The 14,730-nt window shown below is 44.7% G+C and overlaps 1 protein-coding gene across 1 annotated transcript in view; it reads left to right on the top strand.

Moving 5' to 3' along the window:
• Positions 1–92: 92 nt before the first annotated feature.
• The window catches only part of CASS4 (Cas scaffold protein family member 4), a 44,727-nt gene continuing 30,089 nt past the window's right edge, over positions 93–14,730 (top strand). The window contains exon 1 of the mRNA XM_079945120.1: positions 93–694. Within this exon, the coding sequence (XP_079801246.1) occupies positions 659–694 (36 nt within the window). The 5' untranslated portion in view covers positions 93–658. The remainder of the gene's footprint in view (positions 695–14,730) is intronic.

The raw sequence follows: 14,730 nt of genomic DNA, 5'->3' as shown, positions 1-14,730 counted from the left end.
AATGTATTGATAAGTACTCCGCATAACCCTGCTGCAGAGCCAGCACTCAAAGACCAGGGGGTGAGTATGGGGGTCAGAGCGGGGGGAAGCGGAAGAGTGCACCTGACAGGAAAGATGTGGGACGAGGTCCCTTGGGCACGCCCCCACCCCCGCTGGACTTGTTTTCTCCGGCTGTTGCAGGGTAAGTTTTAGGGGGCAGGAAGGAAGAAACACTGACTGTTATCACAAATTTGTCCTGGTGGCCTCTAATCAGAGAAATATGCTTGGTCTGTCCAGGGGGAGTTGTTCCACAACGTTCAAGGGATGAGAATGCCATGCGTTCATAAGTAGGAACTTCACCCTGTAAAGCAGAAGACTTTTTTTTTTCGTTTTGCGGTTTCTTGTAGCAAATGTGTGACAATTTATACTTACAGACATCACACATTGAGGAGTGAGTGTGGTCTGGATTTCTGGTCTCCCTTCCTTCACCTCTTTTCTTCTCACCCTTTCCAGAAAGTTTGCCTGCTGGGAGAATCATTCTGACAATTTCCTGTGCTGTCAGCGCCATAGAATTCAGTTTCTGAGAACCAGCCAGAGGCATGCAGTGACATTGCGTAACCACCTCTGAAGTCAGAGATATCAGCCGTGGAGCTCAAAGGAGCCGCTTCACACCAGCAACATGAAAGGAGCTAGCATCACGGACGGGGCGCCCAAGGTGAGTGGCGGGGCTGTGTGCAGAGGCAGACGGAGCAGCCTGTTTGGGTTATAAGGACAGCGGCCGATTTCAGGGCTGAGTTTCTGATGAAGTCAAAGATGAATACCAGTAACATCTAAGTTTGAGAGGAGAAAGTTTCACGTGAGTTTAAGTATAGAAACTATATGTGCCGTAAAGCTCCTGACCAGTCTGACTCAGAGATGGTTGCAAATTACTTTCTAGCAAAACCCAGTTTACGCGGTTGATAACACAACCCATCCCTTTGTGTCCATTCACCTTCTAACAAACTTCCGAGCGAGACATGGGTCTCTGCCCCAGCCCTGAGTCCTCAGCGGGCCTTCCTCATGCTGTTTTCACATTACCTTCTGTACTGACATGCATGAGTGGAGCTAAAGTCTGTGACAGGAATCAAAAAGGATTTGCTGTTTAGAATATTGAAATGGCTGCTAAAAGAAAACTGCTTGGACACAAGGAAAAGTGAAGGTCAGGGTTATTTTGCTACATCTTTTTAAAATTTTAAGTAGAACAGGAAAACAAAATGAAACAATTATGAAATGGGGAGCTTGCTTATATGATTAAATATGTGTTATTTATTATTATAATAATAACAATAGGTGTCACTGGAGGAATGTACAGCTGAATAACCCATGACAGTCTCTCTTATGTAGATTGCTACCCTAGAATTTTGTACCCGACTATTTGCTTTGAAAAATTTTAAACCATTGGGAAAATAGAAAAAAAATTTCAGTAAACCTGTGCGTATCCTTTACCTACATTCACCGATTCCTGACACTTTGTCACATTTGTATGCATCTATTTGTATATATTTAGACACAGGCTACGTTCACATTTTCCAAAAATCCAAAAACATCCTTTCTAGCTTTTTTGGCTGTTATTATTTCTTTGCATGTTTACTTGTTTTTTTTCCAGCCCAGGACTCATTCCAGGATCACACATTTTGTTTGTTACGTCTCTGTCATCCTTAATCTAGAACAGTCCACTACTTTTTTTTTAAACATCTTTATTGGAGTATAATTGCTTTACAATGGTCTGTTAGTTTCTGCTTTATAACAAAGTGAATCAGTTATACATATACATATGTTCCCATATCTCTTCCCTCTTGCATCTCCCTTCCTCCCACCCTCCCTATCCCACCCCTCTAGGTGGTCACAAAGCACCGAGCTGATCTCCCTGTGCTATGTGGCTGCTTCCCACTAGCTATCTGTTTTACATTTGGTAGTGTATATACGTCCATGCCACTCTCTCACTTTGTCCCAGCTTACCCTTCCCCCTCCCCATATCCTCAAGTCCATTCTCTAGTAGGTCTGTGTCTTTATTCCTGTCTTACCCCTAGGTTCTTCATCAGTCTACTACTTTTTTATTTCTTTCATAAAACTGACATTCTCTACGAATATCCAGATTTTTTAACCATTTACCCTTTTTTTTTAATGGGCCACTTATTCTGCCCAATTTCTATAGCACTTTACAATGTGTAATTGTAACATGTATATGTGTAATTAACATGTATATATACATATAGCATATATGTGATAGTCCCAGCATCCCCATGAATTTCTATTGTCGATATTATACAGATAATAACAGCTGACCCTTACTGACTCTCCATCTGTCAGGCCTGGTGCTGAGTGCTATTCTTGCTTTTTCTCATTACATCGTCTCGACATCTCCATAAGGTAGACGTGTTACTCTTATCCCCATTTGACAGACGAGGAAAGTAGGGTTCATTGACTTGCCAAGGTCATTTGCTAGTAAGTGGAATGCCAGGAGCCAAACCCAGACAGACTGACGCAGACCCAGACTTAACCAGCTCACTATATGCTGACCCTTAGGCCAGAGGTCTGCAGTCTTTTCATAAAGAGCCAGCTAGTATTTTATGCTCTGTGGTCCACCTCTGATCTCTGGTGCACATTCCTGTTTTTATTTTTTATTTCTGGCTGCACCTCGGATTTCGGGATCTTAGTTCCCGGACCAGGGATCAAACCTGGCCCCCTGCTGTGGAAGATCAAAGTCCTAACCACTGGACTGCCAGGGAAGTCCCTCTGATGCATATTCTTTTTTGTTTTTACAACCCTTTAAAAATATGAAATCATTCTTAACTCTTGGACTGGTCATGTGGATTTGGCCCACAGGCCCTAGTTTGCCGACCCAAGTCTTAGATGAATGATGTCTCAGCTCGTACGGATGCACCCCCTACCCAGTTACAGCAGCACCAGGGCGAGAACCCAAATCTTCCATTCCTAGCCCAGAGGCAACCTCAGTTCATGCTTTCTTGGGTATCCCTACAGAACTGCCAATGCACATATAAGATAATATGATTTTTTTAAAGGTTTTTCAAGAACAGGAGCAGTAACTGAACAACTGTTGAGCTTCTTGTCTTTTACAGTGAACAGTACATATTAGAGCTCCATCTGTTTTAGCACCACTGACCTACCTCAGTATTTTCAATGCCTACGTTGTCATTTAGGTGCTTTTGATTAAAAGGTAACACAATGCTTGAAGGAGTCATACCATGTGAGTGGTTCTCAGCATTGGTGCATCTGACTTTAAAGCAACCCTGACTTTCCCTTAGGGGCACCCAGACTCCTTTCATGCCCCGAGGTCAGCCTGTGTACGTCAGGTGGTGAACTGTGCCTGCCCTTTCAGGCTGTTCCCCGGTGTTGCTGCTTGACAAACAACCAAGAGCTCCTCGTCAGTAGAATTTCACCTTTGTGCACAGTGGATTTTGTGTAATTGTCTGACTTTTATTAGGTTTCCGCAAACTGTCTTACAAAATGAAGAGAAAGCTAAAAAATAAACATGGTGGTATTAGAGCTAGGAAACACTGGTCTCAAACAGTGTAATTGCAAAAGGTAGAGACCGTTGTGTGTTGCCAAGGCTGTAAATCCACATCTCATTGGACTGTAGCTGATTGACTCCATGTTCAACTCCATTCATGCAACGCTGGAAAATTAGGTCTGAAAGACAAGGTGAATAACTGGTTTTACTATATGTAAGTCCTTGCTTTGGATTTTTGGTTGTTTCAAAAGTGCCTTATTTATGAAAATAGAGTCTGCATGTATTTTAGTGATTCGGTCCCGTTTGTGGCAGTTTACTTCTGAGCGTATGTGTCTGTGTGTGCGTGCGCATGTCCACACCATTAGAGGTGATGCTGAAAATAGCATCTTTGTGTACAGGCATCTTTGTCTCCCTGGAGTGAATGGCCAGGAATTGAAAGAGGAATCCTGGGTCAAATAAGCATGGTATTTTGTTTTCCATCACTTTCTGAGAACTTCTAAAATTAGAAAACTTAGTTTCCATAGTATTTTCTCTACAATCTATATTTTCTCTCTTTTATAAATAGAGCCATAGGCTGTTTTGCTCACTTGGTTTTCTGAAGGGAGTTTTCAAACCAAGTGTCTTTACCATGTTACTGAAGGGTGGATGTTCCAGAGCACTGATCAAAATAATATTTATGTTTTAAGAACGTTTAAACATCCTGAAATGTTCTCAACATTTCAGATTCAGCTTCAGTTAAAACGCAAACATCCTGTGGTCCTCTTCCATCTCAACTCTGAGTGGGATGGTTCTAGATTCACTCAAGGAGGGTCTAGGTAAAGACTTAGATAAAAAAAAAACAATCACCAACACTCCCAGGGTTAGTTTAGACCCTAACAGGCTGCAGTGGCATTGGATGAGTCTGCCGCTCGCCAAGACTCTTCTGCTCTGGTGCTTCTGGGCAAGAACGCTCGGTGAGGCTTTGTTTGTGAATGAGGAGCAATTTCAGGCTCTCCTTGTACCTTTAAAGCTCTCAGATGGTAAGCAAGACACTTTCAGCTCAGTCTTTGTCGGAGAAGGGCAAGTGTGATCACGGCAGGGAACTCACCATCACCCACCAGGCCCTGCCGCGTGCCACTCCCACCAGCTCCCACCACCTCAGTTCCTTCCCCTTCTCCCCTGCTGTTCCCGACCTGGGAATGCTCCTCTCTCCCTGTGGCTTGACCACTGGGTCCTCCTCTCAAGCATCTCCCCATCCAGAGGCCTCTCTGGACCACCCTGTCTAAACCACCTCCCTTTTCCACATCCATCCCATCATTCTCATCATCCGTCCCAGCCTCACTTAACAAGATTGGAAATTGTCTTGCCTTTGTTTCGCCCTTTGGAAATTCAGCTCCATAAGGGACAGATCTGGCCTTTCTTATTCAGTGCTGCATCTTTAGTGCCTACAGCAATGCCTGCACATAGTAGGTGTTCAAGAAACACTTTGGTCGGTGTGCGTGTGTGAATGAATGGGAGGTTACCTGGAGTGCAGATAGAGAGCCCTTGCAACATGGTCACGAGGACAGGAATAGTACTTCCTGCTTACCAGATGTCTGGGAACAGAGGTCACCCCTGACTCTCAGCTCTTCTAACCCCTACCTGACCCCATCCTGACCCGCCTCTCAACCTAGATGCTTGAGAATTACCCCCCTCGTTCTCCCACGGCGAGATGTTGCCTTAGATCTGAGCCTGTGCAATTGAAGTCACGGCCACAAGGACCTGTGGTCTCCCTCTGACCTCATCCAGCAGCCTCATCCCTTCACCTGCCTCCCAAAGCAAAACAAGTAACCACAGCACCCAGCTTGAAAGCACAACTCATGGTCCACTGTTTAGCCTCTCACCCAAGACAGAATCATTGCGCTCTGGGGGTTTGGGCGATCAACACAGAGCCGACATTCCCGTGGGATCAGACAGTCGGTAAATAAGTAAATGGACACAATGATCTCAGGTGCTGACAACTGCCCTAAAGCAAAGAAAACAGGGCTTCCCAGTGGCGCAGTGGTTAAGAATCCGCCTGCCAACGCAGGAGACACGGGTTCAAGCCGTGGGCTGGGAAGATCCCACATGCCGCGGAGCAACTAAGCCCATGCTCCACAACTACTGAGCCTGTTGCTCTAGAGCCTGAGAGCCACAACTACTGAGCCTGTTGCTCTAGAGCCTGAGAGCCACAACTACTGAGCCCGTGTGCCACAACTACTGAAGCCTGTGTGCCTAGAGCCCGTGCTCTGCAACAAGAGAATCCACAGCAATGAGAAAAGCCCGCACACCACAACAAGGAGTAGCCCCGCTCGCCACAACTAGAGAAAGCCCCCGTGTAGCAATGAAGACCCAACGCTGCTATAAATAAATAAATAAATTTATTTATTTTTTAAAAAAATTAGTATTAAAAAAAAAACAGGGTGACCTGATAGAGGTGATCCACAGAAAGGGCCTCTCTGGAAACCAGAATGATGGGAAAAGCTTTCCAGGCAGAGGGAACAGCAAATGCAAGGGCAGGAATGAATTCAGCAGAGCAGAGCATCCATGAAAACGCCAGTGGTCAGAGCAGAGTTAACAAGGGTAGAAAGTGTCAGAAGCAAGATTTGAGGGGTAAGCAGGGTCTGTTCACATAGGGCCTCGTCGACACTGTAAGAACTTTGAAGTGCATTCTAACTGCAGAATGCACTCTAACTGCATTCAAACTGCTACTTTACACAAGCCACTGGCCTGTGTAAAGTAGGAGATAACATGGGCTGATTTACGTCTTTTAAGACATCTTAAGGCTGCCGTGCACACACAGACAGTCAGTAGGAAAGAGCAGAAGCGGGGAGGTGAATCAGGAGACAGGGCCGGGGCTTCATTTTCCATTTTGGATGGTACCGTGCTGTTCTCAGCGCACATGGAGAAGAACCGTTTGCTCTGTCTTTTGAAAAAAATAAAACGTTTGGTGTTTGAGAGTGTCAGGAGATGTGATCAGAAAGAACAGTAAATAAAGGTATAAATAGCTTTTATTGAGGTACACGTGCTATATGCTTTATTTTTTTAAGAAACGGATGTTTATTTTCCACCAACTTTATTTCCATTTTCTTTCATTCATTCCCCAAATATATTGAGCCAGACGCTGCTCTAAATGCCACAGAAGACAAAAGTCGTCACTTTTCTCAATATTTAATAAACTGTCATTAGCGTTAAAAATCCATTACCTTCTATTATTCTTTCCCCTGTTCGATAACCTTTATTCTCTCTTTTTTTTATAAATTTATTTTTTTCTTTATTTTTGGCTGTGTCGGGTCTTCGTTGCTGTGCGCGGGCTTTCTCTAGTTGCAGCGAGCGGGAGCTACTCTTGGTTGCGATGCACGGGCTCCTCACTGCGGTGGCTTCTCTTGTTGCGGAGCGCGGGCTCAGCAGTTGTGGCTCGTGGGCTCTAGAGTGCAGGCTCAGTAGTTGTGGCGCACAGGCTCAGTTGCTCCTTGGCATGTGGGATCTTCCCGGACCACACCTCGAACCGGTGTCCCCTGCGTTGGCAGGTGGATTCTTAAACACTGTGCCACCAGGGGAGTCCATAACCTTTATTCTCTTAACATTGTATTTGCTATAGAGCTCACTTTGGGGGGGCGGAGGCGGTGCAGAAAAAAGGCCAGACAGAACACCAACTGCTTATACTACAAGTTAAAAATGTTGCCAGGAGACTTTTCAAAGGAGAGTGGCCTGCATGATAATGGAATGAGGAAGCGACCTTAGAAATGTGTGTGGTCATGTTGGAACTGTGATGACTCAGGGGGGAAATGACAAGAGCCTGGAGGGGAAATAACTTCAAAGGAGGAAGGTGGGAGCCTGGTAACAAAGAAAAAAAAAAGATACCACTACAAGTGATATTCGAAGACTCCAACATGAGTTGCAAAAAGGGGAAATAAGTATTTTTGGAACCATTTCCAAACGTATTGCCCATAAACCATGTGTTTATTGGAATGGAAGAGGGCTCCTGTGTGCACATGGCAAGGACAGAGATAGGAACAAGAAGGCGGAGTGTGCGTCTGCGCCTGGGACGGCATCTCCTGGCTCTTTGCGGGGAGGCTTTGCCAGCTCTTAAAACTCCTCTAGGAAATGTTATTCCTGGTCAAGTCTGGGCTCTGCATCGGGCCCACTCATTCCACGGTGAATCGATTGTTCTTTTTCTTTAAACCCTTGCTTCTCCTTAGAATCAGGAACAGTTTTGTTTGTTACAGGCAGCTTGTCTTTTGGGGCTTGGAGGGGGTGAGAATTGGGGTAAGAAAGCAGTAGGGTGCCTCTCCCTCGGAGACGCTTGCCATCTAGTTAACAAAAAGTAAAACGTGCCTGTGGAAGGTTCTCTTGGGTTCAGAATTTAAACTCAGAGGAGGCTGAAGGGGCACGACAGTCAATTACTAATAGCGAGAATGTCAAGTTGCTTCTATCCTACACGGATGTTTCCAACATGGAGGGGATCAACAGCCCTGGGGAAATCAACAGGGACAGTTACAAAGCACATTCTCTATAACCTTCCTTGTGGCGCTAGTGACGGGTTTATCTGTGGCTCATTATTGACAACAACATGAATAAACCCAGTGAACTGGAATAAATGCCCACCAACAGCCTGAGAGAAGAACTTAAAGAACAGGTGGCTCGTTGCTTTCCTAACACCCCCAAAATGACCCTAACAGATGGAGAATTCGGTGAACAAGTATGAACTTTCACATTTCTCTATGATCCAGTAAACAGCTTGGACCAGTTTTGAATTCTTCCTGATCAATCAAGTGGAAAATAATCACACCCTGCAGGGACTTTGACCTCATTCATACAAGATGATTTTAGGTGTGGTACACAGATAGAACATTTCTTAATGTTAGCTCTGTATTTTAATGTGCATTGGAAAAAACTAAAACTAGCTCATCAAACTTGTAATTTCATAGGTCATATTGCTTTGGGAGACTTTTTTTTTATTGGCTTAATTTAATATTTTCCTTGAAGTTAAAAATGTACAGACAGCACATGGATATGACAGGAAGCATGCAGTTAATAGACACACGAAGTTTAAGAAACACAGTCTTAGACAAAGCTTTCTCCTAATTGGCGGTGGTATAATTGCTTCAGACCAATCAAAGGACACGAAACACCTTCTTTCGTCTCCATGCCTTTGATCCCCTTTACGCTTCAAAACAAGAAAAAGGGAAGGAAGGAAAAGATGAGAAAGGAAAGGATCCCACCTGTCATTTTCTTTAATCCCTCTGATGGCTTTCATGAAGTAGGAGATAAGAGCAAGACGAAACCATGCAAAATGTGGGGGGTTGCAGTTGGATGGGAACCCTACACTTTCAGATGAGGATACTGAGGCCCAGGAAAATTCTCAGCTACTTGCCCTCCTCCCTCCATGTGTTTCTCACAAGAGAGGGCTGAATTCTCAACCACTTACCTTGGCCCAACATTGCTCTCAACTCCTCTTTTCCCCAAACCAAATACCTGAAACAAGAATTCAGAGACTTGTCTAGCAAGGAGTGAACTTGGAGGTGGGGAGGGGGTTTGGGGGACGGATGAATAAACATCCTGGATCTCTAGGGCACTACAAGCTACAGAAACAGTTTGGTATAACATGAACCTGTCTTGGGCCACATCCAAAAATATCAATTGCTTAGAAGACCTGGGAGATCTTTATTGTTGCATCATTTCAACCCTTGGGCTTGGACTAACAGAACCTTGTTCACCTTGTTCATGGAGAAATCAGTTAAGGTTTGTGTGTGTTCGCAGACTAAGCCATGGTCAGGCTCATTTTTAGAGGTGTTGGGAAAACAAGGAATCCTTCTTTTATTTAAGTTTTTCTTTTTCTCTTATATCCCTTCTCATTTCCAAGTTCACCAGGTTTATTCCCTTCTTAGTCCCCAGTGCCTACAGCTAAGCTGGAGACAATGGCTATTTGCATCCAGATGGGTGGAAGGGAACCGGTGTGTTATGTAACCAGCCCCTACCTTTCCCACCCATGGCTGTTGGTTTCACCCCAGATCTCTCACCCCACCCCAGGTAGGGACAGCTGCAGAAAGAGCAGTGCTCAGGCACAAGTGTTCTAGACCCCAAACCTCACAGCATGCCAGCACCAACTACTACAGGAGTTCCCTTCTGAAGTGATTTCTGCCAATGTTTTCCAGGGTATGGACTAATCACCTTTAAAAATAATTTCTTTAAAGGATCAAGATGAAGGTGAATGTCTGTATCTGAGTTTCTCTCTTCTGGAATCCATTTCCTGCAAGAGTTCAATTGCTTAGGACTCAGAGTGAACTGTGTAAATGCATCCATTACTTGTTATTCTGCATTTTTTCCACTAAGTTAAGGAAGTAGGTAATGATGTTTCCCAAGCAACTATCCCATCAGTGGAAATTATCAAAAGTTGTTTTATGTCCCACGTTTTGAAGCAAAAAAGAGAGAAATTGAATTTTGTTTAGAAAGCTCTATTCTACTCAGTTAAGTTTTTGGCTTTTTTCGTTTTTTTGTTTTTTTTTTTTTGCGGTACGCGGGCCTCTCACTGCTGTGGCCTCTCGCATTGCGGAGCACAGGCTCTGGACGCGCAGGCTCAGCGGCCATGGCTCACGGGCCCAGCCGCTCCGCGGCATGTGGGATCTTCCCGGACCGGGGCACGAACCTGTGTCCCCTACACCGGCAGGCAGACTCTCAACCACTGCGCCACCAGGGAAGCCCTAAGTTTTTTTTTTTAAAGCTTAAAGGTGACTCTAAATATAAAAGTAATCTGGAAAAAAGCATTTCAGTATCTCAGTTAAATGACTTCAGATCACTTTCTACACATTCTGGAGCCTTTTAGTCCAGAACTTTTCAACTTTTTCAGAAGCGGAGCTGAAGCTAAAACTCAGTTATTTTCTAGCCTATCTGGCAAATTAATATTAACCACAAGAAAGACAGCAGTTTTCCCTCAGCCTCTCTCACTTAACTGCTTTGCTAAGTTTTTTATAAAAATAGCTCCAAGAGAAGCAACTCTTCTTTATGCTGTGGGATGATGGAAGAAATTACTTAGCTGTCACCTCATTTAAAAAAAAATTCTAAGTATTTCTGAAAATGAAATGCAGATCATTGCAGCCGAGCTGTGTCAAGTTCTACAGCACCATGTTAGGCATGACACATTAAAAGGAAATAATTTAATATAGTTGCAAATCTCAAGGCAAGTTCTGGTTGTGAAATATACCATTTTGCTATGTTAAGTGACTCGGTTCCCTGTAACTTGTGGAATTTTACTTTTCAATGTAAATGTGGCTATGGAAAGCTACTGAAATTCATGAAAGGAAAGAAAAGTTAACTTAGAGAAGAGAAAGAGGAGGAGGCCTGATGGCCTGGTGGCCCATCTCAGCTGCAGACCTCATAATACAGTTCCACGTGGAAGGAAAGCAGCAAGTGGTTATCCCAACGCCTTCCCCGATGTTACGCGAGTGCAAGGCACAGCTGCAGTGTCCTGCAGCTGCTGGTCCTAATTTCTGGTCTTGGGAACAGTCCCCTCATGGGGGCCCCTCCCACTTGGCCCAGGTGTTTGTGCCCAGGACCATGTTATTCTGCAGCTGACCACAGGGGAGGGGACGTAGTGGTGGCAAAGGCACCCAGCCTCTCCTGTTTACCTGGAGACTTATTCGATGCCTCTCTAACTTACCTGGGCCAGGCCAGAAAAACCCTTAAAGCTTCACCCCACCTAAATTTCTGCGATTCTTAACACACCTACGGTTAGACTCTGTTGCCTTTAAGTGGTAGGTTTTTGTTGCCTTCTCTGGATGTCGTCTGTGACCCTACTCTCAAGGAGCTGGGGAGAAAGAAACACAAAATCAGCTGGTTCTCAACAACTGTCCAAGCACTTCTCAGCATTTTTCATGCTGTAAAGGATCCTCTGATGGATGGGCAATGAGAGTCCCATCAATGGTGTGAGTTATCCCGGAAGTACACAAAGGGTTTCCCCAGATGCCAGATGCTTTTGTGTGGCAAACTGCTTTTGGCTGAGATGAAGACTGACTGGGTCAAGGTTCCCTTCTATCAAATCTGGGAGTAGAACAAGCTTAAGTGATCATGGAAAGCAGGAGCTCAAGTTCACCAACGCAGAAGCAATTCTCTTCTAACAGAACAGAATCTTTTTTAAACACTAGATTTTTATATTGAAAAAGCAAAACACATACATATGGCTTTAAAAATTCAAACTGTACCAATGAACATGGACTGAAAGCATGTTTTCCTTTAATCCCAGAGCTCTATAGTTTCCTGGTCTCCGGTTCAGCTAGCCAGAGGGGGAGCCCCAATGACTTATGTCATCTTCCAGAAAGATACTGTACTCATAAAAGCATACATAGGGACATACTGTCTGCACAGTTTCTCATCTTGCTTTTTAAAGTATTAATCCTTGGGAATTCCCTGGTGGTCCAGTGGTTAGGACTCCACACTTTCACTGCCCAGGGCCCAGGTTCAATACCTGGTCGGAGAACTAAGATCCCACAAGCCACGTGATGCGGCCAAAAAAAAATTAATACTCTATTTTAGAGAATGTTCCACTTCGGCTCATTTAACCTCTACCTCATTATTTCTAATGGCTGAATAGTATTCCATTATACAAATGTGTCCTTATTTGCCAGTAATTACATTGAAGCCATTTCCCAAATTCTTAATGGAGAATCTAATTCTGATCCTCTAACCATACAACTTACCCAACTGAGTTAAAAATGTTTTTATCAGCTTACCATGCCTCTCTCCAGAGGCACACTTTGTCATTTGCTCATCCATCGAAATGCACATGCCATCTCACAAAGGATAGCATGCTAAGCACTATGATTTGTAGGCTAAAAGGGCAGACTCCAGGGTCAGAACTGCCTGTGTGCCAGTCTTGGTTCTATTCGCTGCCCCCCGAGCAACCTTAGGCTAAGTCACTCACCCTCTCTGCGCCTTAACTTTTCATCTCTTAAATGGGACATTAGTAACAGTCCCCGCTTTATGGGATTGTGACTATCAAGTGAGATAGTCAATGCTAATTACTTATCCCAGTGCGTGGAACAGAGTTGAAAAGCTGTGAGCAACCCTTATTAAGGCGGCATTGGCTACATAGGGAACAACAATACAAACGTGACTCAATATGCATCCGAAAGATTAGAGAGGATTTTTTTTTCTCTTTGATTAATTATGGGAACTTAATAGCAGTTGACACATACAGTGTGTAAGAAGTCTGCGTTGTAAGTGGGGAGCCTTCCCAGATAGCCCTTGCTGTGACTCCTTAAAGCCTGTTGAGCCCTCCCTTATCTCTCCCCAGATTGCCTTGCAGAATGCTGTCACCCATCCGCATCTCTCATTAAAAAAGTGTCATGGGGATACTTTGTTTCTTCCTCAGGGTTGTCCTCCTTCCTCTGTCCTTCTTCCCTTTTTGGAGAATGTGGGTGGGAAAGGGAAAATGGAGGTGGTGAGGGGATTTTTCTCATGCTCTTGGAAACTTTTCTTTCTCTCTCTCCTCTCTCGATTTTGTTTAACATAATGCGCTTTAAAATATGATGGAAAATAAACATTCACGAGCCAACAGATAGCACCATTCTCTCTGCTTTGATCTTTCTAAGCCTATCTATGTATTTATATAATATGAAATACTTCCAAGTACATTGAAGGGGAGACCTTTGTCTTTAAAGATGATCAAAGAGCTTTCTCCGTTCCGCATTTACTCCTATGTTCTCAGTCTGGGCTCAGCAGCCTCATAAAAGATGTATTAGAGAATATCTCATTGATCTCAAAGGAAAAGTTCCTACATCCAGGAAAAACCTTCATGAACTTCAGGGGTTCACATTTCCCATACATCACAGGGTTTGAAATATTTACAGTGCATGCATTTTAAAAAAATTGTGGCTTATGTGTAACTATTCTCTCTCATGGCCCTCAGAGGGGGAGTATCAATCATTCCATCACCTTCCCCTGAAACTAACTACTACTTCCAAGAATTCTTGGAAGTAAGTCATGGAATCTGTGAGAAGGAAGCTAAAACGCTAAACATGGATGCTTTTCAAAGAAGGATTTTAGTAGGAGAAAAAGGCCTGTCTTGTTAATGGGGTTCCACGATGTCGTACAGAGCAGGGACCCAGCAACGGCTTTCTGCTCAGGGTTCCTTCCACGTTTATGATCTCTATCTCTTCCTGTCTGGGACACTTATTTATTTACTACTTCCTGCCGTGAGCGGGTGACCCTGTGGTATGATTTACCTTCCCAAGGAAATGAAGATTTTCTGGCTACTTTAATGGAAAACATTCCAGGATCTCTACTCTCCTATCCCCTGGCCACTACCTCTGTCATTTCAAGAATACAAGAGTCTGGGGGTGGGGGAAACACTTGTGGAGGATGAAGCGAGAAAAAGCAGGATTGGGTTGTGATGCTGATCTGACCGTTGTGAAGGGAAAGAGGGGAGCAAGCAGGGGAGGGTGGAGAGAGCCTCAGACTGTGAGCATTTTGCACATAGTCTTGGATAACATAATGGGGGGGCGATGGGGGGCTTCAGAACAGATTGCCCATTAGAGGAGTCCTGCACTGGGCAGAAAGGCTCCAGCCCCCGCTTGTTAACTTCCAGTTTGCAAAGGAAACCAGTGTGGGGCCTCTAAGAGCCCAGCAGTGGGCTGGACTCAGCCACAGAGTACTTCATTTGGCCCAAGTGTCATCTTTTGAAATCTGCCTGAGTGTGCCGCAGCCTCCACCGCTCCCAAACGTCTGACACCTGGCCTGCCTCCCTGACATAATACTGCTTGCCCGGCTCCTGTGACCATTTGAGTTTGCCTCTCCTGCCTATAGACGTCATTAACCCAGCTCCTTCTAAGTTTACATGCATCTAGACTTCAGCAGATTAGAGCAGGAAATTGACTTGGACTCGGGGAGGCTGTGCACTGAATTGACAAGAGCAGGCTTCAGAGTCCGACAGACTCGAGTTTGAATCCCCAGTCTACTGACTGCTGCTGTGTGACCTTACCCTCTCCTAGTCTCGGGCACCATAAAGCTCTAAAATGAGGCCAACACAGCCAGTGAGCCCCCCACCCCCACCCCATCCAGCTCGAACACTGAGTTTCTGCAGCTTTGCTCTTTCAAGTGAACTGAAGAAAAGTGGAAAGTAAAGCAGGAAGGCAAGCCAGGCTCTTGGAGAGCCAGCATGGGGCAGGAACTGAGGAGCTGTGCCCACCCTCCCGGCCCAGAGAGGGGATGACCATCCTGGCAGTGGGAATGATGCAGAAGCCCAA

The sequence above is a fragment of the Stenella coeruleoalba genome, assembly GCF_951394435.1.
Source record: "Stenella coeruleoalba genome assembly, chromosome: 15".
NCBI lineage: Eukaryota > Metazoa > Chordata > Mammalia > Artiodactyla > Delphinidae > Stenella > Stenella coeruleoalba.
This window is presented reverse-complemented; position numbering and strand designations above follow the sequence as displayed.